Source organism: Dermacentor albipictus, chromosome 1 (assembly GCF_038994185.2).
Source record: "Dermacentor albipictus isolate Rhodes 1998 colony chromosome 1, USDA_Dalb.pri_finalv2, whole genome shotgun sequence".
Taxonomy (NCBI): Eukaryota; Metazoa; Arthropoda; class Arachnida; order Ixodida; family Ixodidae; genus Dermacentor; species Dermacentor albipictus.
The window spans coordinates 338,375,938-338,402,693 of NC_091821.1; the positions used below are offsets into that span (position 1 = coordinate 338,375,938).

At 43.2% G+C, this 26,756-nt stretch overlaps 3 protein-coding genes, 1 long non-coding RNA gene and 1 other non-coding gene across 11 annotated transcripts in view; 3 read left to right on the forward strand and 2 right to left on the reverse strand.

Moving 5' to 3' along the window:
- Positions 1 to 7,402, reverse strand: part of LOC135901108 (calpain-7-like) — a 33,739-nt gene extending 26,337 nt beyond the window's left edge. The window contains exons 1-5 of one of the 2 annotated variants that reach the window (XM_065430875.1): positions 7,305 to 7,402; positions 7,055 to 7,207; positions 4,815 to 4,923; positions 3,863 to 4,020; positions 205 to 272 (exon numbers count right to left, since the gene is read on the reverse strand). In XM_065430875.1, coding sequence (XP_065286947.1) covers positions 205 to 272; positions 3,863 to 4,020; positions 4,815 to 4,923; positions 7,055 to 7,165 — 446 coding nt within the window. In that variant the 5' untranslated portion in view covers positions 7,166 to 7,207; positions 7,305 to 7,402. Of the gene's footprint in view, positions 1 to 204; positions 273 to 3,784; positions 4,021 to 4,814; positions 4,924 to 7,054; positions 7,208 to 7,304 lie in introns of both variants that reach the window. The other variant, XM_065430806.1, reaches the window with a different exon arrangement.
- A 163-nt stretch (positions 7,403 to 7,565) lies between these two features.
- Positions 7,566 to 10,154, forward strand: RpL7A (ribosomal protein L7A). The gene is made up of 5 exons (XM_065430990.1): positions 7,566 to 7,719; positions 7,813 to 7,930; positions 9,063 to 9,212; positions 9,409 to 9,760; positions 9,939 to 10,154. The coding sequence occupies exons 1-5, from the start codon at positions 7,705 to 7,707 to the stop codon at positions 10,111 to 10,113; spliced, it is 810 nt and encodes a 269-aa protein (XP_065287062.1). The 5' UTR covers positions 7,566 to 7,704; the 3' UTR covers positions 10,114 to 10,154.
- LOC135897891 (small nucleolar RNA SNORD36) lies at positions 9,251 to 9,321 on the forward strand. The gene has a single exon (XR_010563184.1). It is a non-coding gene; the product is annotated as a small nucleolar RNA SNORD36 (small nucleolar RNA).
- Positions 10,155 to 10,697: 543 nt separating the features above from the next.
- LOC139054571 (uncharacterized) lies at positions 10,698 to 23,928 on the reverse strand. The gene is made up of 3 exons (XR_011511332.1): positions 23,293 to 23,928; positions 15,464 to 15,533; positions 10,698 to 10,870 (listed from the first exon to the last, which is right to left on the reverse strand). It is a non-coding gene; the product is annotated as an uncharacterized lncRNA (long non-coding RNA).
- LOC135901312 (rho GTPase-activating protein 15-like) overlaps positions 10,861 to 26,756 on the forward strand; it is a 37,187-nt gene continuing 21,291 nt past the window's right edge. The window contains exons 1-7 of one of the 6 annotated variants that reach the window (XM_065431295.1): positions 11,596 to 11,913; positions 19,041 to 19,278; positions 19,849 to 19,879; positions 19,952 to 20,148; positions 20,988 to 21,209; positions 21,459 to 21,839; positions 24,783 to 25,154. In XM_065431295.1, the coding sequence (XP_065287367.1) occupies positions 19,084 to 19,278; positions 19,849 to 19,879; positions 19,952 to 20,148; positions 20,988 to 21,209; positions 21,459 to 21,839; positions 24,783 to 25,154 (1,398 nt within the window). In that variant the 5' untranslated portion in view covers positions 11,596 to 11,913; positions 19,041 to 19,083. Of the gene's footprint in view, positions 11,400 to 11,595; positions 11,914 to 14,732; positions 14,754 to 19,040; positions 19,279 to 19,832; positions 20,149 to 20,987; positions 21,210 to 21,458; positions 21,840 to 24,782; positions 25,155 to 26,756 lie in introns of those variants that run through there. The other 5 variants (XM_065431148.2, XM_065431089.1, XM_065431237.1 and 2 more) reach the window with 5 other exon arrangements.

A 26,756-nucleotide genomic window follows, 5' to 3' on the forward strand; every position in this document is an offset into this window, starting at 1 on the left:
TGCACACAAAAAGCTACGGTTCTGCTTCCCCACAGTCTAGGTATTGGATGTACCATAGTGCTCATGATGAACTACAATGCACAACCACTTAGCCATGCTCTTTCACTTTGTAGCTCATACTGAAGATCATGATAGTATCGTAATATTACCGCCAAATAACACAAGCAGACATCCATGTAGTAGGATAATCCACAGTTAACTAACCTCTCAAGTCCTTGAGATGCAATGCTTGTTAGTTTCTCATGAAGGGCCTTGTCATCTGTAGCAGCTCTCTGTGCCAATCGAGAAAAAGAAAAAAAAAAGGAAGAAAGAAGTGCCATAACCATCATGTACAAATAAACTGCCAAATTGCACCAAATTACTCAACATTACACTTAATTTGTGAAAATTGATCAGCAGTGAGAAAACATTAAATGACATTTTTATAAAAATTCACACTTCCATCATACCAGATGCCCCTGCAGCACGACATTATAACTGCAACACATTGCCTATTACTGCCTTAAGAACTTATGTGATAAATTTAATGTAGCTACCCAGAGTGGTAGATATCACAAGTGCTTAGCTCTATACTTTTCACCCAAAATGATATTGTAACAGGCAATCAAAATGTTATTGCTTTCCTGGAGGGAAGTGGAGTCAAACTTCAACGATAAACAAGTTATGCTTTCCGCTGTGTAGGTAATGAGCAAACACATTACCTGTCTAAATGGCCATTTCCTGCCTTTTCTAAGCTTTCTAATGCCAGTTTGAAATGTTGTGCATGTCAGTAAAGTGAGATTAAAATAAAAACACACAAAACATCTCACATCCTCATTTTCACTGCTGTATACTGATGAGGTGAAGGAAGAGGCTGATATATTGAACTTTACAGTGAATCTTCCTCTGTAATAATGTGACTGTTAACACTAACTTGCAAGCACTACATTCTACCATAAAAGCACATTACATCAATAAAAAACTTCTTTATCTGCACTCATCCACCAGTCTATCATCCCTGCTAGTATCCACCTCATTGCAAAGCTTCTATATCAATCTGCTGGGAGTTTTTCATAAGTTGGGAGTTTTCCACTTGCAACGATGCTGAGCAAACTGGAACATTTCATCATTATAACTGCCAATTCTGATGTTTAGACAAGCTTTAGGATACCCAAATCGCAACCATTGTACTTGTGCCGTCATCCATTTCTGCCTTGCAAGAAGTCACACAGTGAAACCTGGTTTGTCAAACAAGTAACTATAAAAGATCACAATTTTGGCATAAGGGTGAAGCAATGAATCCGATAGCAACATGTTAGACTATTACATCAAATGTAAGACTCGTAGCTGTAGTGGCAGTATGAATTTAGTAAATGTAAGGTGACAAAGTAAAAAGGAGTTGCTGTGCTAGAGGTCCTCTGTTTGAATCCTGCTATCGGACAATTTCATTTATGTTAATTATGTTTATGTTTATGTTTATTAACTAAAGCTAACATCTTTCCTAGCGACTTTACTACCACTTTTCCGTATCGGGTATGTTTCAAACCTCCCTCCTGGGCAGATCCCGGAGGTAGTGCACAGCCATGCCAATAAAACTGCATCATTTTCAGGTATGAGCTCCTTTATTGTCTCACACTTTGAATATTTAAGCCTGAGAAGATTTAAGATAAAAAGGTATGCACTGTCAGTCTTTCGTTTTATGACACTTGTTTGTGGGCTGCCATTCTCAAAATTCTGAGGATTAATTTTGTCAAGAATGTAAGGCATGGTATAAGCAATGTTAGTGATAGCATGGTGTGGCAATATAACCAGTATATACCGCATATCATACAGCATGGCATGACATGTAGCATACGTATACTAAAGTATACAGTAAAAGCTCATTAATTCGAACCGCAAGGGGAAGCCGCTTCAATTCGAATTAACGAAAGTTCGAACTAACGAAAGTGAAGGAGAGCAACAGTACAATACTATTTGGAAGCAGTAGGGAATTTCAGAAATTTGGCGTGTCAGAAACTGATGGCGTGTGCCGCGGGCACACGCCATCTTCAAGTTGAAGCTCTGGGTCCGACTGTGCCACACCACCGATGTCCACCGAAACGAACGTTAGCCGAGGCTTAACACCATCACAATGAATCGCGACGGCCGATACCACCTAAGCTGAAAACAGAGGTACACAACCGATGAAGACTGCCGAGACAAAGACGCCGAACATGTGAAGGTGGCGAAGGCCCTGATTCATTGGTTCTTGATTGCAAGCGCAGCTGCGACGTACTTGATTCGCTGCGTTTTGGCGCTTGCCGTGCCATCTCCGCACAACATTAGCAGCTGTACAAGATTTGCAAAGCCTCCGAGATTCGCAACGGGCAAGAAGTCTCGGAGGTTATGTAGAACGGAGAGGCGGCAGCCGCCGCTGCCTTCTGGCTGACCCCACGTCGGTTAGATTTTTTTCCGATTTTGCCTTCTCACGCCGTTCTCTCCGTTTAGGAGACAATACAGCCTTGTGCGTAGGCAGTAGGCGCGTTTCTCTGGCCGTGTGCCAGGCGAGCGTAGTTCGAATTATCCGTGAGGGAACCTTCTCGCGTTCGAATTAACGGACTTTTTTATACATAGACTTCTGTGGAGCTTGGCCGGACCAAATCGTACAGTTCGAATTATCCATAAATTCGAATTATTGAAGTTCGAATTAACGAGCTTTCACTGTATTTGAAACATCACAGTGAGGTCGACAGCAAAAATTAGCATGTAGTGCCCATATAGGCAATTGCTACCGCAATAAAACGGTGGCTACAGCAAGTACACTATAAATTCATGACAACGTCGTTGAACCTAAATGGAAGTCTAGCTGCACTTTAATAGATGCTAGTTAAGTAAACACTGACTATGGAGATTTTTAAAATTGAACCGATGGTTTCAGAGTCTTTTCAATTTCTCCTTCAGGAGCAACATTAGGAAGCTGCAGCAGATCTTTATTGATTCAGCTTGTGGCTGTGGTTGTTTCTTCATGACGTGACTCACCTTACAAAGGCACTGTAAGTAAGTTGGTGACAACACTTCCAACTATTAGTTTATTGTCTTATTGACAATCTAAATATGCCATGAAACGCTACTGCAGGTTGCTGAAGTCACCCCCAATGAAGGAGTCAAAAGAACTGCAAAATGTTCGTTTAAGAATTTAATAAACTTACTTGGCTGGTGTTTAATTTTGGCACGTTCAACTGGTTCCTACCATGCTTCGGTTCAGTTTGCAATGACACGGAACCCTCTCAAGACTGGAGCCAGAGAAAGTCTGCCTAAACCTAACCCTAAGCTACTCCAAGATCAATCTGAGCAACCATGTGAAAGGAATTGAGTCAGACCTCAATCACACTTCCAGCTCAAATGTGAGAGTGCTCCCAAGTGCTTGAGTGTGGTACTCAGAAAGCATCAGGCAAACAAATTTCAAGCCCTTGATTTCGACCAGTCAAATGTAAAGTGCACCATTAAAGCTCTCAAAAGCAATCAGCCGAATGTTTACCTTCAAGAGCAAGTAGTTGGGCTAAATGCTTCGATTTTTTTTTTATGAGTAGCACAATGGCATGAGGGACAACTAAAGAAGGCGAGAAATGAACATAGCATATATAGGAGGAGTGTCCTTTTGTCTTGGCGCCCTCTTTTCGTTGAAAAGAAAACAAAGTTTCACTTTCACTATCGCTGCCAGGACTTTTTTTTTTTTTCCGTGCCTCATCTCTGTTGCGTGGCTTTTTAAATTAGGTTAGCTAAAGTGCAGTTATGCTACGAGAGAGGGCTTGTCCCTGTACTATACTTGGCCGGAAGGGGACGGGGAAGAGGAGTGTCCTTTGGGGCTGCGATGGCGTCCCCACGTGGAACGAAGTGCCCTCACCGCCTGCAGACAAAGCTCAACTGCCAGTGTGTACAGCTCCAGCGCCTCTTGGTAGTTGTCAGCCTCATCCTCATCCAGCGCTTGTGACAGCAGGAACTTGGCCCTGTCCAGCTGGAGCTGCTGGTCATTGCTTGTGACGGGGAGATGTGTGCTTGATGCTGTGGGCCACAACACAAGAATCCCAGCCATTATAAGAATGACAGCTTAGGAAAAGACAAAAGCTTTTGTGGAGATGTCAACAGCACCGTAGTTGGGTCATGAAAACAGATGTATATGTATGGACTAGAGGAAAAATGTTTCTTCACTATACCATCACGATGTGGTGTGCACATCCACACTTCTCCACAAAACCTCTAATAGGCACACAATATCTCAAGCCTCAGTATTACAGAAAGCATAAACACACATTACTGACACTCCACTATACATATTATATTAACAGAGAACAAAGCTTCTGAACTTGTAAACACTGTAGAGCCTATCCCTAAAATAAACCTTATGGGAGTGCTCCCCTAACTCCACTTTCAAAGTGACCACCCACTAAACACAGTGGCAGCTGGAAGGAGTGGACCAGCCTATCTCAAATGATTAAAAAAAAAAAGTGGTGACAACATTTTATGCAGAATCAAGAATGTGTCGGGCCAGGAGGGCTGAGCCTACCAAGGAGGCTTAGACCGGGGCATTAGTTCTTATTGGACTAATAAACACTATTTCTTCCCCCGATTCTACATTATAGTGCAGGACATTCATTAACTGCAAAAATATTTGTCATTAAAATGAAATTATTACTAGGGCATGGAAACATGCATAGCTTTAAATACGTTTCAAATTGGAGTGTTAAGGAAAAAAAGATTCCTACGTGGATATCCTACATGGCTTCACGGTGAATACAGCTCCACAGCAAATGAGGGTATGAGCATACGAGGCTTATTAAAATGGAGGCATGACTTACTTAGCTTTATGAGTTCCTCAGCACGGTTGAGATATTCATTTGCCTTGTCAGAAATGCAGGCCACCTGTGAACCAGAGAGCATTGCCGACTGCAATGCTTGAGCGGCTTCCTAAAAGGAAAGGAGTGGTCAAAAACACCAACAGGGTTCTGAAATGGAGTGAAACAACAACATAGAAGTGTGCATCTCATTACTGCAAAGTGTTTTACAACAAAGAACATATAGAAATATGCTAAATGTACAGTGGCATGGCTATGGGAGGTTATAATAGAAATGAATGCAGCTGTTCCAGTCACGAGTGACACGTTCAGAAGCCTCTGTAGCTGATATAACGTGTGTGGTGTTGGCAATTACCAAACTGGTCGCAACAGTTAGTGTGTCATCGTATCCGAGTTAATAAAAGGGCAAGATCTTTATATTCCTAGTGATGAAACTATATTAACTCTTTTTTTATCTGGCCCATAGAAATCTTTCAATGTGATAGAGAGCCTTTCTACACATTATTAAACATTTACGTTGGAATTATTCTACTAGCAACACTAAGCACCATCTCAAATGACAACCGATTGTTAACGATTGGTTGGATTTTACAATTTTTGGTAGATTAAGTAGTCTGGAAAAATAAAACTTCGGTTGGAGGTATTGTCGAGACTAGCTTCCAGTGCTCCTAGCACTTCCTGAATAACATGATGCAAAATTTGTGCTTTAATCGATTTGGTAACATAATTTTTAAATGAAAGCAGCAGTGAAGACATAGAAGCTTGTATTGGTTTGTCTAATCTTCCTATCCAAAATATAGGCTGTCTTAACAATGTCTGAAACAATAATGGATGCTTATGAGTGCGCATTATTTTGATAATTGTGCTTGACTAAATCAATTGCAAATTAACTTTTGCCATTCAGTGTTTCGACAACATATGTACGAATTATTGCAAGCGATACTTCGGATTGTGTGGGATCTTCTTCCACAGAAGAGCCTGCAGTAGATTTCAGACCGAGCCGCAATCGAAGCTTGACTAGCTGTCTAATCTCTTAGATATTGAACACCGCCTGTGCAAACATCTTTATTCATTACTGCACAATATTGTCCACCACTCCACACTACTGTACGGGAACTCGACAAAGCATGTGGAGGCACCAGCGCCAGTTCAACATGCACTAGACTAGCTTGCTTGTACACTAATGAAAGTGTAAACTGATTGAATGCAATATACAAGGATGAGGAGGCATGCTCCCTGACCTGACAACCATTGCTTTGCGAGCCTAAAGAATGCAGTAAAAAATGAACCAAAGGCCTGCTGCATTGAATAAAACAAATGTTCCCTGCACAATAGAAACTTGCACCTTTTCACATTCTCGAAGCTACTGCTTTCCTGCATAGCATGCTCATCACTATGGCTAGCATTGAGGCCAACAAATCTGCATAATTTCACCGTATTTTAACTTACACAAGTTGGTTACTAAGAGCCAGGTGCATATTTTTTTTTTACTTTTGGCACGTACACACAAAAAAAAAAACACATTACTACTTTCATTCACCTTCCTTGAGATGCTTCTTTGCAGTTTACCCGTGATCAGGCTGTAATTTAATGTAACCCGCATCATTCGCGGCTACTACGTCTTGTTAAAAGATAAAATCACCGAAAATGAGCATATTTATAGCGATTAAGAAAGAGTTAAGCTGTAGTTACATCAGTCTTGTTAGCTTCATTGAGCCGGCAATAGGCGTCTGAATTTTTATAAGAATTATTGTTATACCATTCACTACGTGCCTAAGCGGTTACCTACCTCGTTCGCTAAACCACAGTACACAATGATACAATTTTTCATTAAATAATTTTTCCAGGCGTCAGTTCTGCGTGAGTTTGTGAAAGCTCGGTGCCGAATTCTCGAACCATTTTTGTTCGTTAAGTGCTGTTTGCCATTGGCCGGGGCCCAGGCGCCTTCCCGAGTGGCTAGCAGCTAGCTCTAGCTGCTCTTGCTAACAATTCTTGCGCAACAACGTTTTCGTGGATATGGGCGCCGGCACACACTCTAGCAGAAATGCTAAACCGCATCTCACAAATCACAACTGCATTAGGCTACGTGTGCCTACAACACCCGGCAACTGCTTAGCGAACGAATTTTTTCGCCTGCTCGTACACAACCCTGCAGATCAATTTTGTCCCAGCTAGCCCACAGTTCACTATAGCAAGAAGCGTGCGCTGGGACGCATGTCAGCTAGGAAAGGCTGATAACACACCCTGTAGTAGTAGGCAGCAGGACCGGGATTTCCTTCCAGGTCGAATTTGACAGCCCGAGATGCAAACTCCACGGCATCACGTTCGAACTGAGCTCTGCTGGTTTCGCCCATGACGACTGACTCATGCCAGTGACTGCCGATGCACGGATGTGCCTAGAAGAGGTGACAATGGCGTCGCCCAAGCTCTGACTTGTCAACGAGCTTTATATAGTCTTGTGATGCAAGAAAAGTTGTCACACAAGTTACGAACCTCGGCACTTCTTCGGCCACTCCGACTTCACCGACGGACGCCCTGAGCGAGCGAGCAGCTGGCCACTTGGATTTGGTTGGCGTCGACTTGGCTGCATATGTTCCGCAAAATGCTCGCGGTCGATTGTTCAAGCCCGTTTTGTGCATAAAAACTTCCACAAAGAAAGAAAATTTTTTCCTCCATGAAAACTTCTTTCAGGCCTTCCACCATCGGCATTTGCAGTCTTAGCGAAGTTCAGTAGATTCTGGTCTTAGCATGTCTTAGAGAAAGGTCGCTTACGTCTGGCAACATGAACACTTTATAACCGTTTTCTCTGAACGTGCGCTTCCTTTCACGTGCACGGCATCGTACGTAGCTGTTGTCGTGTATTTCGGCTGCGCATAAACCCGACTCGCTCAAGATGGTGCAAAGGAAGGTAAGTTTAGGCCTATATTTAAAACTGGTGCTGGTGAAGTGTTTTAGCGAAGTAACAAAGCTTCGTGCTCATTTTTCTCATATTCGTATTTAGATTAAAGGGAAGAAGGGCAAGAAGAAGATAGCAGCAGCCCCACTGTCTGTGAAGAAACCTGAACAGAAGAAAGTGACAAACCCGCTTTTTGAAAAGCGTCCTAGAAATTTCAGCATTGGTGAGTCACTTGCTAGAATGCCTGTGGCATATGGCCTATGATGCCTCGTGGAGACCATGAGTTCCTCGGAACGCACTGGTAGAGGCTAGGCCCTAGCCGGCGTTTCAGGTATGGACGAATGTTCTTTGTTATCTTGAAAGCAATGCCTCCTTTGTTAAAGAGAACATTTTCAGTCAGGTAGTACTGTATTGTGCAAAGTGCGCACAGTCGGCCACGGTATCTTGATTGGCGCAGTGCTGGAGCCAAGTTTTTCTGTATCAGATCTGCGATTTCCGAGCCCAAGCGTGTATTCGCGTGCCGTGAGCCTTCGGAACTCCGCTAGCGCATGCTTATGGCGATTCGATCCGGTTGCCCTGAGGGGCCGAGGGTTACGATAAATTTAGGCTTGTGCATCACATTCAGATACCGTTGTAGACCTTTGATGAATCTTGACACGTGGTTAATTCTTTAAGCTAGTGGCGAAGGAATACAAACCCAAAGGAGAGCCTCGTGGCGTCGCTGTAATTCCCTCACCCTGCGAGGCCTGTTGCGAGGCCATGTGGGCTTCATAAATCAATTGCAAATTATGCCTATTGGAATACCTTGAAAAAGAGCGAGAAGGACACGGATGAGGCAGTGAACTGAACAAGCGCTACTCTGTATTGTCAACGAACTCGCCCACGACGCGCCTTATGCCTAATGCTGTTTTGCTGTCTTGTATCACACGCTAATTATCACTCAAAATTATTTAAATGTCATAGCTTTGCGCAAAATACATCTGCGTGAGAAAATGTTAGATGCGTAAACCCCACCAACGATCCGCGTATAAGGTGTGACGTCGTTACCTCCCATTTCGTCCACGGTTTAAAATTCATGGCCTCGTCATCCTTAACGTAAACGCTTAACATGGGCATTGAGGCCTATGGTGCAGTGAAAGTTGTGTATGGGCCGCAACAATAATTCTAAAGGGAGGGTTGTCATGTCCCCATTGTCTGCTTCTAATTGCAGCCAGTTTTTGCAGTGATGGGCAGGCATGCGCCCTAGCCTTTGCTGCACGAAATTTGTCTGACAGTATAGCAGTGTTTGTGGTCGTGGACCATTTTGGAGGCATGAAAACGTGCTTGCTGCATCTTTTGCTATTTGCCTTCCTTAGGCCAGGATATCCAGCCAAAGCGTGATCTGAGCCGTTTTGTGAAATGGCCAAAGTACGTACGCATTCAACGCCAGAGGGCCATCCTGTACCAGCGTATCAAGGTTCCACCTCCCATCAACCAGTTCACCCAGTGCTTGGACAGGCAAACAGGTTCGTTTTTACTGCTGTTTCCGGTTGTCAATGGTGCTTAGCAGTGATGGTTCATGAATTTCTTCACCTGAATTGTTTATTGTAGAAAAACATACTTATTCTGAGCTAACTCCACAAATGTGCTTCTCCAGTGGTATTAGTGAGGGTTTCGTTGTGCCACTGAACTCATTGTACTTCTTTTTCTTTCGTTTTTCAGCTACCAACTTGTTCAAGCTTCTGGACAAATACAAGCCAGAGTCAAAGGCGGCTAAGAAGCAGCGGCTGCTCCAGCGGGCTGAGCAAAAGGCTAAAGGAAAGGAGGATGTTCCCACCAAGCGTCTTCCTGTGGTTCGCCAGGGTACCAACACCGTGACCTCTTTGGTGGAGCAAAAGAAAGCCCAGCTTGTGGTTATTGCCAATGATGTGGATCCAATTGAGCTGGTGTTGTTCCTCCCAGCTCTTTGCCGAAAAATGGGTGTGCCCTACTGCATTGTGAAGAACAAGTCTCGACTGGGGCGTGTCGTACGGCGCAAGACTTGCACTTGCCTTGCCCTGGCACAGACCAATCCGTGAGTGGCTTTCTAGTATTAATTTGGCCTCTTGCTTTGCCATGATGAGTTCCTATCACTGCCTGATCACAACTGAGGGTGTTTTATTTACGAGCTTTTTAACTCTGACCATTGTTTATTGACTTCTGCACAGTGGGGTAGCTGCACTGTTCCTTAACCATGCTCTTGGTGTTTGCAGGGAGGACCGATCCAATCTCTCCAAGCTTGTGGAAGCCATCAAGACCAACTTCAATGAGCGCTACGAGGAGATCCGCAAGCACTGGGGCGGTGGTGTCATGGGCAATAAATCTGCTGCTCGTGTCGCTAAGCTTGAGAGGGCACGAGCTAAAGAGCTGGCCCAGAAGGTGGCCTAACCATCTTGCTGTGTCAAATAAAGTTGGGTCTGTCCTCAGTATTTCATGTGTTCAGCTGTCTTCATTTGTAGTGCTATACAGAACTGCTTCGTACTCCCATAATGGGATGCACTTCGCAGAGTTTTGGCCAAGTATGTATGCCTGAATTTACAACGGCGAGATATTGCAGGGTTAAGTAGACAAAATATTTGGGTCTGGGCACGAATGGGAATTGGATAATAAAATTGATGGATTCATAAGGAAAATGTTTGGTTCTTTGTCCCCTGGTGGTGAGGTAATGCTGGTAATATGAGGCTAATTCGTCGACTAAATGCTGTATGTCTATGGGGGGGGGGGGTTAATATGGAGAATTTGAGTTTAGTGCACAGTTGACGGGAGTGTGCTCGTAAGTAAAACGATAGGAGCTTTGGTCATTGCTCTTCCATGAACAATACCACGTATGAAACTACTCTCATGAATACGTCCATGGGGAAATGCGAAAGAAAACTGCTTGCAACGTTTGACTAGCCCTTTCCTATCCACGTTCTTGTGGATAGGAACGACCTGCACGTTTCCAGAGAAGTGGAATATATTGAAAAAAAAAAATGGTGAAATAAGGAGAGTTTCACTCAGAATATCTTCGTAAAAAAGCTGCTTAATTCATTCCGCTGAGGCAGTCTGTCTTGATCAAATATTTATTTCAGGGATGCTGATGACTACTGCAATCAGATGTGTTCATGAACAACGGATCTTGAGGGGAGATGACGCGCCGGCTGTGCTGAAAGAGATCGTACATGTAAATCGGAACCTTTTATTGAAGATGTTATCGTTTATACTCGTATCTTTTGTTGTTGAGGTCACCAGCCGCCGCTCATGCCAGCAGACCTGCTTCATAGAGAAAGTTCCTCCGTTAAACCGTGTTTGTATGCCGGATCAGCAAAGCTCCCTTCTTACATTTCTGTCACTACTAGTCCTAACGGTAACGTGAGCGGTGCAAGATTCCCGGGAAGCCGTTTTCTGCCATCGCGCTTTCCTTTAAAAAAATGTTGCACTTACCGCAGCTATTTTATTGCTCAAGTTTAACAGCAAAATCGCATTATATGGTCCGATTTGTTGTTATTTTAACACTTAACGCCCTCCCTGCTAATGCGCGTTAGTGTAATTGATAAAAACGGATCTTGAAGGCCTTACGTTGCCGTACTACACTCTAGGCTACAGCTCCCGTAGGTGACAAAATTGTGTTTCAAGCATCACTCGCTGCGAAAGTGCGAAGGAAAAAAAATCGAAGTTCTTTCTTGACAAACCGCGTAAGTAACAGTGCTAAGTGTTATAGTGAACAATTATGATCATAAAATGTGATTTGTTTTGCTGTAATATAGGAACAATGTAGTGAGAAACTCTATGTATGAAAACGACAGCACGCGCCACCAAATCTCGGAGGCCATAAAGTTTTACTACATAGGTTGCATCTCACCACTCATCGATCTTGCAACTGGTTTATTTTTCACCGTTAACCCTTCAACTTGGGATAGAGTTCCGCTCCTGCGTAAACATTTCCTTTTTCTTAGTTTACTACGTTTGCCTCGCTTGTTTGGTTCTCATGGCGTACGCCTCGTACAATTAACGCTGGCGAGCGCTGTTGCTGTCTCAGCGAACGCATGCCAGCTGTGTCCAGGCCAGGTTGCATTCCCGTGTCTCTTGATCGCGGTCGTGCTTCGCGGTTTGGGAAAGTTGTGCGCCCTATCGTCTGTGGTGGTATCGTCGTGACGAAGTGTCGCGTTTGTTGTGGATTGACCCCGTCCCGTCGCTACCACGAAGGAGGTGAATTTGTTTTGCTTTCGCTTCTCGTGTCGTACTTGTCGCGTGTCGCCTCGCCGTTGCCGCAGCTGTCGGGGTGACCGCTTGATTGAAAAGAGGAAGCTCGTGACATTGAGTCTCGTTTAGGAGGCTCGGATCGTGCAACAAGTCCGTAAAGTGCGGGAAGCAGTGTGCGCAACCACTTGCTTCGCTGCGGGCGTCGCCGGAAAAGAACATATTTAATGCTGATGAACTTTCGGTTCACCTCCCTAATCCCTGCTGCGAAGGTCGAATCGGCAATTATCGCGATTTACGTTATCGTTGCGTTGTCGCTTGGCGTTAACGCGCGGTTGTGTGCATGTCTATCGTTTTATTCCAAGCCGATGAATCACTTTGCAAGTAGGACGCGCGCTGTGCATGTCGGAATTGGCTGGACACTCATTCTTTCGCTTTGCCTTCAACACTTGACCATTGCGCGGTGGCCGTAGGCTTCATTCGTGGCTAATTTCAGATCGTTCTATGAGCGAAAAGAAGCAAGATAGAAAGCGGAGCGACCGTGCATACTCGCCTTGGCGTGTAACCGCGTTTCGCACGCCGGAGGCGTATTCGTGCCGCTCGGAAAACGCGTGTCAAAAGCGTTCAAAAGAGACGGAAAAGAGTGCATTGCCAAGGTTGCGTGAAAAGGAATTTCGTGACGGCGTCCACAGGCAACTAAGCGATCTGCACTGGCAAGCTAGGCACAAGTGTCAGTGCAGTGAGTTGACATATTGTGAATATATAAATGGCATAACAAATTTACTGAGTATGATGTTGGCTGTTCTGTAACATTACGTGCTCCAAAAGGTACACTTTTGTAGCGCTTGCTTCTGTCCAACAGGACGCTATTGCACTATATGCCAAATGCAAATATAAACGGCTTTGCCCTCGACAGCCGAACTATACCGTGTTTAATAACAGTGTTCGAGAAACATACTGTTTATCGTAGTATCAACAGTGCCATAAGTCTTGTCATGAGGGCTCTAGAGCTAGATTTAGCTTACAGAGCTAGCAATTTTGCTTACAGCATGCATGTTATGCATGCAAAAGGGCCGTTAAGCACATTGACCAAATTTCTCATTCCTTTGCTCCTCATTTAAACAGACTGCATACAATGTTCTGCTTCATAGCCATGATGCCCATGCACACCACACTGCATTTTGTTCAGAACTGTGCAGCTGTAGATGCAGCACAGCAATGGATATTGCAGATGTAAGTAGTATTGCTCTAACAAGCTGGCTCTAATGTGACATACCTCAGGCAGGGCAATGTGAACAGGCACGTTACCATTTTATTATTTTATTTTCTCTATGATTGACATGCATGTCTTCGTGCCATAAGTTTGAGTCACTTCAAGTTGCCACATGGGACAGGTTCAGCCATGCTACACAAACAACTGGCCCAGCTTGTCAATCTAGTTTTGTATGAAGCAAAGCTCGCCATTGTTTTACCGTGTGGATCTTGTGAGAGATGTTTGCAGCATCTTTGTGGCTCTGTTCTTGACAAAGTAAGCATTAATGTGGTTGAGGAGCATTATAGAGGCATGTAAGCAAGTAGCTTTTTGTTTTGCTGGTGTTGGCCCTGCTGATTTAGAAAAAAGTTCGCGTACTGCGCATGGTGTGTTTAGGAATTATTGCATGTCTTTCTCAGTTACCTCTCAGGACTGAAACAACTATAAAAATTCTGAAAGCTGGTTCTTTTGGTCAACATTACTGCTGACACATTTGAATATTAATAGGTGAACAGCTCTTCTCTGGAGCTATGTAGCTAGGCACATTCTGGTACTAACCAGCAAGACCCTAGTGCTCATGGCTATGATTGTGTGCCAGTGCATTTACCAACAACTGTTTTAGCATGGAATTGAATACACCAGACATGTTTTACTCATGAACTTGTGTCGTTGTATTGGTAGACTATACAGACATTGCTATTCCTTTTAGCGAACAGCTATTTATTATGTCGCACATAATTACGTTCAGCGTAAATCGAGAAGTGCTGCAAGTCGTAAACTTGGTAATGTTAACAGCCAGTAGTAGTGCTTCATGACATTACGTTTTTTCTGTTAAAGCCATGATAGAGATAACAGAGATTTACTTTCCATATGTAGGTTTTGTTTTCAGCCAATCTGGGACACATCTTAAGCCAAGCAGCGTGGCAGAGCTTCTTCATTATCATTTTTCTGCTTTATTTAGTTCACAAACTCAACTCATGTGTTCTGGATACATGTATGTAGTAGAACTTGCATATTGGGAAGAACTAATGTTTACATTTAAAAATTACTCTCATACTTGCATACTGGGATTGATTGTTGAGCTAGTTGGTTCATGATTAGATGAAAATGTGCTGTGTCTGTGGGCTCCTTGTTGTCTGGTGTGTTAGTGTTATTTTCATTTGAACTTATTGCTTCGTCACTGCACACCAGAACGAAATTGCATTTGCTGCCATGGGCTGACAAATGCAAACATTGGGAAAAAGCATCGGATAAGCAGAATGGAAGTCCTTTACAATAACTCCAAGAAATGTAATACACTTAAAAAGTTCTTTTGAGCATATGGCCACCTGTAGATTGCCTAGTGAATAGGCTTTTGTCACAATCTATTCATCAGCATTTTCACATCTGTATGTAGTCAAAGTTCCACTCATGCGAAGGATAAGTTTTAATATATGTTTTCCTCGTGTAGCCATTCACTTTCTGAACAAAAGTTTCGTCTTTCAACGTGTTCTTACAAGTGCAAATGCATAGCCGATATAATATAGTGATTCCTTTCGCTCAGTTCTGTTGCTTTTTTATCATCCACCGCTCATGACCAGCCGATCCTGGATATAATGTAAGCAGATTGCCATTTGCGATACTGACTAAGCAGGCAAAAAAAAAGGGGGGGGAACTGGAATAGAATTGTTACACTTATCTTGGCCCATGGTCATTTTAATGAGTAGCTGTAGGCCCTTACTAATTTGAATTAACCCTTTAACTGCCAAGCCTGAGCATGTACTCGTTCTGGCTGTTTATACCAATATCTACAAGGATGATCCATACTCGTCCAGGCCACAGTTTCTTCTGCTTTGCTTGTTGTCGCCAACTCTGATCACATTGTGCATTTGAATTTCAGCACTTGAGCATGTTCTTTGACGCTTTCAATTCCTTTGGTTATGAGCTTTTTGGATCAATAAGTTTGAATTCTACACGTGTGCTAAGGGAGAGTCTCTTGTCAGATGTCTTTCATTCGTATTTTTACTCATTATAAGCAATAAACTGCACATGTAATGTAGTTTTCAAATTTGGGTGCAATGCACAACCATTTGCTGGAATAAAAAATATTGTTAACACTTGCAAACTTCGTTTTCTAAAGGACGTGGAAGTTAAAAGGGTTAATTTTGAGGGTAACTAAATTTCATGTCTGCTCTTGAAATCAGATGTTATAATTTTCACTAACAACTTGCACAAACAGGAAAAAAATCTGTAGCTAAAATTTATGGCTGTTAAAATGATGCACCGTTGTTCACGTAGGTATTCATCATTGTCTTTACCAAAGTATACCTCTCTTGTGGCTTCTGGGCAAGATGAGTAGATGCGGTATCCACTTGCACCCTCCTGCATGACTCATGCCCTGCGAGCGTTATATATCATTCTGTCATACATACACCTACAGCAAGCTCATCACTGGCATTGTAGTCTGCTTTCTATCTTTCCTCCTCATTTATTTTTTTCTTTCTTCTTTTTTTTTATGTGTGCATTACTGTTTTTGACTTGATGTTGATGTGGGACTCGATCTTGTTACATGTTGGCTTGTATTGAGATTATTTTCATTTCGCATTTTTCACAATACAGATATGGAAAAAATGTTGCATCGATAGCTGGTTGAGGCTTCGAAGTCTTTTTCTGTTCATTGAAGACTGCGAACTAGAGTTTGGGTATGCAGTGAGCAGTATATATATGGGAAAGTCAAATGTAGAATGGTACAGGGTACTTCGTCAATGCCTATCTGCAGTTAATTTAAACGAAAAGAAATTTAAGATTATCTGATAATTCTTGCAGACAAAACTTTATAGCAGTGGTGGGCACCAGAAGGCGTGCAAGTGCAGTTTTTAATTGACTGAATTTTCCTAATGAACTTTCTAACTGTTTACTTCAATAAACGTATTGCAAGCGCAGAATGTAACGGGCTAGTGCTCACGGCATGTCCACTTAGGACAAACCATGACACTCGTGTCATTTTCATTGCTTAAATGAAAGCTTTCATTGCTTAAATGATGAGCTGCGTGGCAGCACGCAGCTCATCCGTGAGATATCTGAAGCGCAGATGATCGCGAAATTGGGTGATGCGTGTGTCAGCATCCCGTCTCTAGCTCTCACAGAAAAAGAATTACGTTACTTGGACGCGGCATCACACGACACGTAACCGTGTTACATGATTTCGCACTTCATTTCCGTGTAAGCGCATGCGCGATTTACGTGCATGCCATGTATAAAATGACGCAGTGGCACAATAAACTTAGTTGAAAGTTTGCGCTTGGTGTGTCGTCTTCTTTCACGTCCGTGTCGTTTTTTATGTCGCGCAATATCATTTAAGCAATGGATTACCAACTTGCCCGGAATGCTGCTCTCATTAAGTGTCATTTTCAAGACAGCTAAAAAAGTTTGACAAAATGCATTGATGCTCCACTTTGTTTTCTTTGACATTGTTTAAGAAAAGCTTTGTGGGAAAATGATAAATGGGAATCAAGTCCATTTTGATGCAGGTCTGAGAACAGATATCTCAAAACTGGCATAAATCCCAGGTTTCTCATTAAAGAAATACTACTCGCATCTGGTTTGGAAGTTGTAGAAACTTCGCTGCACGCTTCTCGCACTTAAAAGGTTGATGCTGAGCAGGTGTGAAGGTTAGCGAACACTTTACTAAAGTTGGCAGCAGAAAGCTAGGCCTGACATCATCAACATTATCTGGATGTCGTGATGTGGAAAAAAAAATGTGCCCCCCCATAAATAAGCTCCTTATGGCTACTTTGCACTTTAAGAATTGCAGTTTTGCCCTGCTAAGCACGGGGTTGTGGCGGCTGCATTTCGATGGGGGCGAAATGCAAAAATACCCATGTCCCATGCATTGGGGGCATGTTAAAGATCCCCAGGTGGTCGAAATTAGTCTAGAGTCCTCCACTACAGCGTGCCTCATAATCAAATAGTGGTATTGGCACATAAAACCCCAGAATTAATTTTTTTTTATTTAAGAATTACGGTAGTTAAAGAAGGCGCTGCAGAGCAACTTCAAGTTGCCCAAGTCTGGTGTAAAATCTTCTCTTGTTTTTCAAGAGCTTTTCAAAAAAATTTTTGTGATTAATGGAGAAGGTGAACAACAAGTTTCTCTCTTTTTGCACCTAAACTACAGTGTCGGTACTTAGGTACGACTTCATACATTCAGAGTATATTTTTTTGTGTTCTTTGGCCACTTTTGTTCAAAAAGAGTTAACAAAACTTACTAAGCTTAGCACTAGTTCCCTTATAATGTAGTATAACCCTTAATTATCTGTTAACTATAACTAGACCAAGCAAACTGCTTCCAGCTCCCATGACATCATGAGAAGCTAGCATGGGAACTTCAGTTCACTTGTTTTGCATCTATGTTGGCTTACCATCGTAAGAGTGACATTTCTAGTGTTCCAGAAATGCAATGTAATTAAGAGGAAGCTTCAGCTCGGGTGCTCCTGTCTAAATACATGTAAAAATAGAATTCATTTTTCTCGGCAACCACTGTACCAAATTTGATGAGGTTTGTTGCATTTAAAAGAAAAACTTAAAATCTAGTCTCTGTTGGTTTCAAATTTCTTATTTATGTCGTCAGTTTTTTATTAAAAATTGCCAAAAATCAAGTTTTCTAAAACGACACTATCAGGTTTGTAACTCAGCAACGAAAAATGATAATACAGTTCTGTGAGTTGCATCTATAAGTACATCTAAAGCGGACAAAATTGATATGTTACACATGAATCTCAAAAAATTTAATAATATGGAAATACAACTTTCGCAGAACCCTTGTAAGCAACGTAACAAGTTCATGTAAGATATGAAATGACATATCGAATTTGTCCGCTTTTAATGATCTAATGGATGCCATTTACATAACCGCGATATCTGTTCTTGATGCAGAGCTGTGAATCTCTAAACTTCGTGCTTCTACTTTTTCATACTTCCAAATTTTTGAAGATATTTTTAACAAAATTCAGGACCTAAATCCACATTCGAGTTCCAACAGTCACTAGAATTTAACTTTCTCTCTCAAATGCAACAAATTTCATTAAACTCGGCCCAGGGGTTAACTCAGAAAATTGTTTTTGCATTTTTCATGTCTTTGAATAGGCTGCATCGGTGTTGGGCTCGAGCTAAAGCTTCCTCTTAACTTAATGTTAATTTTAGCTTCTTTTATAATTATGGTGTAGCAAAATGGTAATGTAGTTGAGCTATATTAAAAAGGCACTAAAGAGCGGCACTAAATCAGTCTTTGTTATTCTTTATAAACTGTGTTTTTATCCATTTTGTGAAAAGCAGTTAATTGGCGAAAAAAATTAGGGCCAAATGCACCCCATTTTTGAAATTACATGCCAAGTCTTCAGCTCCTGTACATGAGACCGACATAACGAGTTTCAGAGTATTTTCCCATATTCGGGATGCTTTAGCTCGAGGAACGAAATTTGCTAGATTATGTGTTCTGTTTCTTTAGAATGCAATGTAGCCAGCCTTTACCAATAAAATGGTGACCAAGCCTGAGTAGGCGCTGTTAGAACCCATGACGTCACAACAAGCTGGTGTAGGAATATCAGGGCAGGTCACCACCTGTCTTTTGTTTTTACGTCTTTTCTGGCTTACCAAGCTTCCTTTCACAATACTAAGTTTACTGGCGTTAATAAGTTTTGCTAGCACAGGAGGGCAATGTTCCAATACAGCCTAGGCTAATGTTTTGCCTTAGTGCCCCTTTAAAGCACCCAAATGTTTGCAGGACTGTTACTCTGCGTACTATGAGCGAGGAGGGACTGCATCTCTCCATTTCTGTTTCCAACACCACTGCCACCAACAGGACAGTTGAGTTGGAGCACTCATATGGTGCTCGGGTAAACATTTACAGGGTGGCATGGGCAAAGCCAGCCGTAGATGATGCAAGCTGAAGCATGTGTGAGCAGACCCGAGTGCTGCCAGAGTTTGCGGGCTGCCAGGCGAGCAGACGGCGGGCTGACCCGTTGGACAAGAGCAGCAGCCTGTGGTGGCGGCTGACCGGCCCCAGCCGTCACGCAGCTGCACGTCAAGCCAGCACTGCAGAGGGAGTCTACGCATCTGTCAAACCACTGGCCAAAAGCCTGCCTCATGTAAGCCTAGGATGGATCACTTTATCTACCCAGTGGTCAGTCCTAGTTCTTCCCCTTTTGGTAGGAAAGAGAGCTTTGGTAAAGGGAGAAGGAGCGCTTTAAGAATGAGAACACATTTTTGTCAAAAAACTTATGAAGGAGAGAAGGCTGTTGGCAGAAAGGGATTGAGTTGGTTTATTCACCAAACTCTTTCGTTATGAGGCTAAATAATGTAGAGAAAATCTGCCCAGTTATGGTTATTTTGTATGAGGCACGAAGACTGAAGAGTTAGAGAGGAGTCGCCTGACTGTGTCAAGAAAAGTTATGACTTAAATGCTCGTACCACTTTGACTGTAAAAGCCAAGGGCCTAGCCACTTCCTTAATCTAGGAAGCCGTATGAGAGATTTCATATTTTATTTTATTTTATTTTTTTTCTTCAGGTTTTGTACATTCTTGGTCAACTTCTCAGTAGTACCAAAATGTTCAGCTATGCTGCATAATTTGTGTCTGTTGGTAGGTGTGCATGTATGTCCTGCCTCACTGCATGCCTCTGTATTTTCTCATTTGCTTCAAGATTCCCCGCAATGCAGGTTGACAAGCCGGTGCCTTCGGAGCTGTCTGGTAAGCCTTTGGGCATCCAGTCTAATATGCGGCAGCGACAGCGGGCGTCAAACTCATCCTTGAACCATGCAGAAGACCAGTGGCAGTCGCGCAGCCTGAATGCTTCACCTAGTGATACTTTGGACTCGCCTGCAGATGCAGCAACCCCTATCTCACGCTCGTGCGAGTCTTTGGATGAGCCCGAGATTGACTACTCGGACAATGAGGAGTCCTCCAGCACTGAAGCAGCCAAAGAAACTGCCTTCAATGAGCCTTCATCCCATCGCTTTGTGAGTTATTCCTACCAGTGCTCATCCTAGCTAATTAGAAAGGGATGACATAGGTCGCTAAGCAGAAGAAATCCTTGGGACCTGCAAAGAGCAAGGCTGGCAGTGGCACCTTGTGCTATCTAGTAGTGCATTGTCACCTCATGAAGAATGAGTGCTCTCCACTCATCCCCATGTAGCATTAAAAGCAAGCTAGACGAATACATACACCTCTAGCCAACCATTTTACCCTTCTCACTATTGAGGCCTCTTTCTCTCACTATTGCTTTTGTTGTTCATCATGGTTTGTGACAATGCTTATGTAGGTGTATTAATATCCTTCTTGCTCAAAAATTGGTGGTCAGCGCTGTGGGCTGTCTCGTGTCTGGCGAGTATGTGTGCATAAACACATCCTGTAAATGCATTGTCGCAGTTAAACATTTAAAGCCAGCTTAATTAACATATTCTTCTACATTATTAGTCGTTATTAGTCCTCTGTGATGTTTCTCAGACTAATTTGCTGAACCCCCCCCCCCCTCTGGACTTTTCAGAGTGTTCAAGGAAGTGTAGTTGGTCCTAATAGTGTTGCTGGAAAGTTTCTCAGCTTAAATCATGTCACGTGATGATAATTTCACTGTCAGTAAAATGGTGCACATTTAATAAAGTGGCACATGTTAATCCGTCTGGCATACGCTGATGCAAATTTCACTTACATCTACCATTGTAACAAGATGAGCTTGTTGGTAGTTCATAATGGTCTAGAGGAATGGTATGTGCAGGAACAGGGACATACAAAGACATGAAAGACACAGCTGGCACTGTGTTTTATTTGTGATGGGTGTTTCCTTCCTTTCCTTATGCAGAGGCGTGACAGGGAGTCACCAATCTACGCAAACTTTCCACCGCTACCGTGTCCTCCGAGCCCGCCACACCCATCACCCGAGGAGCAACCACTGCGTTTTTTGAGTGACCACTGGGCTGAATTTGATGCTCGTGGTGTTGGCCGAAAGTTCTACTACAACTTTCATACGGGACAGCGCTCGTGGAAGCCTCCCAGGCGCCGAGGGGAGCTGCCTGCTGCTCATGTTAGTTGACGTGCCCAATGTAACTTGCTTTCATGTACAGAGTCATCAAGTGCATTTCAGCTTATTTTAAAGTTGTAGAGAGCAAGTCCAATAAAACAATTATAATAGCTGTCTTTAGTTTATAGAAGCCAGGCTACTAGGTCTCAAAAACAGAACATAGAAAAACAACCATGTTCTAAAGATTTGTAACTGCATTCATGTCTTGCCATTGCTAAACGTACTGTAACGTGGCACACTTGTCTTCTCCAGGAACGAGATCATGCCAACCTAGCTCCGCGGTTGGACTCGCCTCAGGTTTCCCAACGCAAGGGCCCACCGCCCCTTCCACCAGCCAAAAAGAAGCCACCCAGCCAAAGCAATCCACTCTCGTCAAGCCAAGACAGTTTGCTGTCATCCAGTCGAGACAGCTTGTTGTCCTCTAGTCGGGAGGAGCTCCTGTCCAGCAGCCGAGATAGCCTTTCACAGTCCTGTGCAACTGACCGTAGCCGTGCTGGTCTAAACCATCCTGGTTCTTCTTCCCTTCCACGAGAGCACACTAATGAGGAATCCGTCCAGCACAATGGCAACAGCAAGTTTTACTTTGCTCGTGGCAGTCGTCTGGCAACAGCTTACCAGTCTGCTACAGACAGGGTAGGTAAAGTTATAAGGCTGCAATCGTAGAGCTTCATGCTAAGAATACTAAAGGGAAATTCGGCATTAGTGTATGCATGCGCCATCAGTATGGTTGTTGTGCCATCATAGAAATGACGTGCAGTACATGTGTTTGTCTCAACATTGATCCTCTATCTTCAAACAACCTTGTGAATTGTATTCGTCATCTTAAAGCTAGTTCTTTCTAGAAAACTTGTTGTATGGCAAAATTCACTTGTCTGTGCTTTAATTTGGCCATTCAGTAGTTTTCGCTATGTCACAAAGAAAATCATTGATCAGGATATATAAAAACTAATTTTGCTGGCATGTGTTGCAATGTATATAGTGTATCTGCTGGAAGCTATGTAATAAATTAATTGCAAATGTAACGCAATTAGTTGTTGCTGAGAAATGTTGCTAGGCTAGAATAATAATAATAAAAACAAGCTGGAGCATGCTTTCTCATCGAACCCTTGCCAAATGATAGAAAAATGCATTTGCTATCGATAATTGCCATAGCGGCTGTGTGATCACCACACTCAATTTTTCTCTTTCTAATTACTTTGAAGCTCTATCACTGGGGCATAAGCGTTTGTAAAATGTCTGTGCACTTGGCTTTTGCATAGAGCGCCACTGCATAATTCGAACTTCTTGCTTATAAAGTGTAGCACTATGACCTCGTTAGTTCATTGCTGCAAATTCAGAATGGCTTCAGCCTTATGTGATGGTCCACAGTGTAAGCCAAAATGATTTGTTGTGCACAAAAATGAGGCAGTGATTTTCTTCTTTCTGCTTTTTTGGTGTTGCCCTTATTGAGGCCATCAAGGCCATTTTTGGTGCTACTGTGTGTGACACTAATGCATAAACATAAAAATTGGCTTGTTGAGAGCAACACGAAGCCATGATTGGCACAAGAGTGCCATATGCTGCTTGGTATTAGTATTTAACAGCAGTCTTTGTGGAAGGCTATTCTGGGAGAGTGAAGTCTTGTGAGCACAGAGTGATAGATTGTCCTGGTGATAGTGATGTCGTTTCGGTGAGAGCACTGTGCATAATACTGAGAAGGGAATGGTGGTCATTATCTGGTAAGTGGGTATTACCTCCTTTTAAGAGCAGGCCATTGTTGAATATAGTGTATGTTGCATGCAATGATATCAAAAGATATATTTCTTTTAAGTTTGAAGTTATTGCCTCGTCGGCTTATAGGCAGAGTTTGTAAGCTGACTGTAGCACTGGCTCAATATCAGTAAGCAGAGGCAGAAGCAGAGGCAGAAAGTTGACATATGCCTTTATCGTTGAATAGTGGCCGCAGTATTACAAAGAATCTTGCTAAGCCCCACTTGTTTTCTTCTTTTACTTTAATTCAAGCTTCGATAATGCGGGCAACATTAATTTATCTATTTTACAACTGCGCACTTGAAGTGAGTGAAGAACATGACTTATGAAGACTCACCTTGGAGAGCAAACTTGGATCACTGCCATGGCAGCAATTCAGTGTATTGCAGCACATCGCGAGAAAAGAAAAAGGAGGTGAAATCGAAGTGCACCTCGCTCCAACTGGGGTGGGTTTGTTGTCGGCACCTCCTGTAGACTTCCTGGCAACTTCCTTCTTTCTCTCCCTGGAGAGGAAACACTGCCACTCTCACTTCCTGTGTCGTGTCGGCTAGGTTTCCCGTGAGGCAGGGGGTCTCGTGAGATGTCGAGTGGTCGTTCCTTTTTGGCAGCCAAGATTGGCCCTATGTCATAATGGACCTCTTCTTTAAGAACAAGCTGAACAGGGCTTTCTCTTACGAACTGGAGAGCCTCCCATCTTCATTGTGCCAAGCTACGAGGGCCTTGGAGTCGCCATATAGCAGTACGGGCTCAGAGACTGACTGCTTCTTCCCGCCTTCTGATGTGACCTCATTGTCATCATTAACATCTTCTGAGGAAGAGGTAATGGTGAAGTTACTTTTTGTCCCGATGTTGTTGCCCTAATACGCTCTGCACCTAAACATATTTTAATTGGAAAACACCCGGTTTCCTGCCCTATGTTGGTTTGTTTACTTGCACCATCATATTCAGCAAGTTCCTGTTCTTGTGCATTTGCATCTGCCCATCACTTTGTGTCACCATCATATTCTGTTTTAAAGATATAAAGGTGCAAGTGATAAATTTTCCACCTCAAGACAGTGTACATCCCTAAATGTGCATTTATGCCCTCCATTCTATGCTTGCACTGCAGGTCTTATTGACAGCATTGACTTTGGAGACTCACGTAATTGTTTTTCCAATACAGTTGCGCAGCATTATTTTACAGTGTTCATTAGACGTCATGACCTATATGTGGGTAAGACTGGCTATTGTGCTGTTGTGATATCCAGCCATAATTTAATCACTGATTTTGGTGCTTATGCCATGGTATGATACCGTACCTTTTTATCAAACTGCTCAATTCAGTTAGGTGTAGCAGGGAATCCTACGGCTACCAGGTGCTGCCATGTTTGAGCATAGCCAATGTAAGTTATTTCTTGACTTGCATTTATAAGCAGGCCTTATACACATTGAGGAATTCTATTTGTTGCAAGTCTTTAGTAAAAGTGTCAGTGTAGTACCATTGTTCAGCTTAGTGCTTTCAGTCAATTCTCTGTGGGATTTAGCAGCACACGTTGAGAACAAGTCTTGATGGACAAATCAATGGCCTGTGGTAATCTGCATTTTTGCCTCCAAGGTGCAAGAATTCAGTGGCAGTGGGAGTAATCAGATCAACTTCTAGTCATTCATGTGATTGCCAAACATCCTGTCATGCCAGTTAAACAAGGAGCCAGCTCTTTCTCCCCCCCGAGTCACGCGATACTATGACTGTGTGTTCTTGTACAATAGGCTTTTGTCCTTTATACACTTTATAATATCACTTGGTACTTTCTTCTTTCCATTAATCTCTTCCAACTTCTTTTCTTGTAGTGGTACAGCTCAGCGGAGGACCCAAGCCAGGTGACTGGTGACAGGCCCCGTCTGCTTCCAACCAGTTCCATTGAGGAGGAAACTGACTCCTGCTCCGAGAGTCAGCCACCATGGGAGCGCAGAGCACTGCCAGCAACAGCCGAGGGCAGCAGCAGCACGCGCGGCGCCCATTACGCAGCGGTTCCACCAACATTGACACCGAAGCTGAACCGGTTGAAGCCCACACCTCCACCGGTGCTTCCCTTATCCTCATCCCTTTCCGAGGCAAAGCATGCCAGGGCCATGAGGACGCGTTCCATGATCCTGCCTGAGGACTACCCACTGCACGGTCCATCCGTGGCAGAAGCCATAGAGACCTTTGACACATTAGAGGCAAGCATGCTGCTTTACTTACATTGATGCATTTAGGTACAGTCGGCAACAAAAGTTTCCGAGGCATGGGGTTTGTGGAAAAGCTGCATTCCTGCAAACTAGTGTACATAGCCTCGAATTCGAAGCGTCATTGTTGTTTGCGACCTACACAGTTCTCCATCAAATTAGAAGTGCTGTACCTTTGCAGACCAGAAATTCACGTTTGCCATGGAACCTGTGTCTCGTAAATTTTTGTGGCCAACTGTAACTTCACTTAGGCTGTGCTTGCTTGCAGGGAACACCAAAGACAAACATTATGACACTAAACCAGTCGGTCACTCTTTTTAAAACTCTCTTCGGGAAGCGCATCGTAAGTAAAGGCTTTACTTCTGTGTTGAAGTTTCTTTTCCCAAGTCAGAAATACGGCACCGTAATTAATCTGCAGAGAAAGCACTCAGCCTATCTGCATCTGTTGGCATTCACCCATTTTGACGCTGGTGAACACGTAAAAAGCAGCACTAAAATTTTTCAGGCTATATATGCATGAACAGCTCAAGGGACATGAACTGAACATTTTTACACTTCTAGAAGTATGTTGCGCCAGATGAAAACCCAATCTTAAGGGACCACCTGACTAGTTTAGTTATTCCAAAGGGTTCCAACTGCATTATTCAGCTGTTTCTTTGCAAAGATGATGACATTTCGGGCCTATATTCTGGAACTTGTTCATGCATACAGTTTCCCATATTGATAGTGCAAACAAAGAAACAGACAAGAGAAAGATGACATGGCTGTCAAGTGAAGGGATGACACCTCTTGCCCATCCCATCTGGCCTTGTCTATTTTTTTGTTTGCACTATCCGGTTTAGAAGCTCTGAACCAACCAACCATGCCCTGATTAGCTGCTCGTCTAAGCTTCCCAGTGACAAGTCATCACTTGTACTGTGGTATTAAAGCTTTTGGCAAACACCGTATAAGCCTCCCTTGCGCACTTGGACATACCAGCAACTGCAACAGTAGTTGAAAATCCCACCTCTTTATTACAGCTATAATAGTACACCAGAATTTCCTGTAAAATTCAACAGCAGAAGAAAGAGATGTGACAATTGTACAGTTGAACCGGGCTATATCGAACTCGCAATAAAACGCCTATCAGTTCGATATAGAGCATAATTCGATATAAGCTTGCTAAATAGTTGGATGTCATAAAAGCACGTACCATTTATAAAATCACTTTATTGATGAAACTAGCTTAGTTTCGCATGAAATAGTCCTTCATTTTCTTCTGCTTGGGCAATTTCACTGCCTGCGACGCACGCACTTCTCCACATTGTTTAAGGAGTCAGAGCAGCTGAGGCCGCAACCTTCCGCATTCGCGCAGAAGCACCGGATTAGTGCGGGTGCACCAATCACTTCGAAGGATGTGGGCCAAGGACCGTCATTGCTTTCCTCATTGTGCCCACTTTCACTTGTGCTCGGTGCGATGTCGGCAATGTAGTCTTTGTTTTCGGGCTCTCCCGTGGTCGCGACACCATCATTTGCACTTACAAACTCGTCCACCATTGATTCGTCAACGGCTTCCAGAAATTCTGACAGCTCGCTCCAAACTTTGGCAACACTGGC

Coding starts and splice junctions, on each gene's coding strand:
- RpL7A (XM_065430990.1), top strand. Junction 9,213..9,408: donor GTGCTTGGACAGGCAAACAG/GTTCGTTTTTAC, acceptor TTCGTTTTTCAG/CTACCAACTTGTTCAAGCTT. Junction 9,761..9,938: donor GCCCTGGCACAGACCAATCC/GTGAGTGGCTTT, acceptor TGGTGTTTGCAG/GGAGGACCGATCCAATCTCT.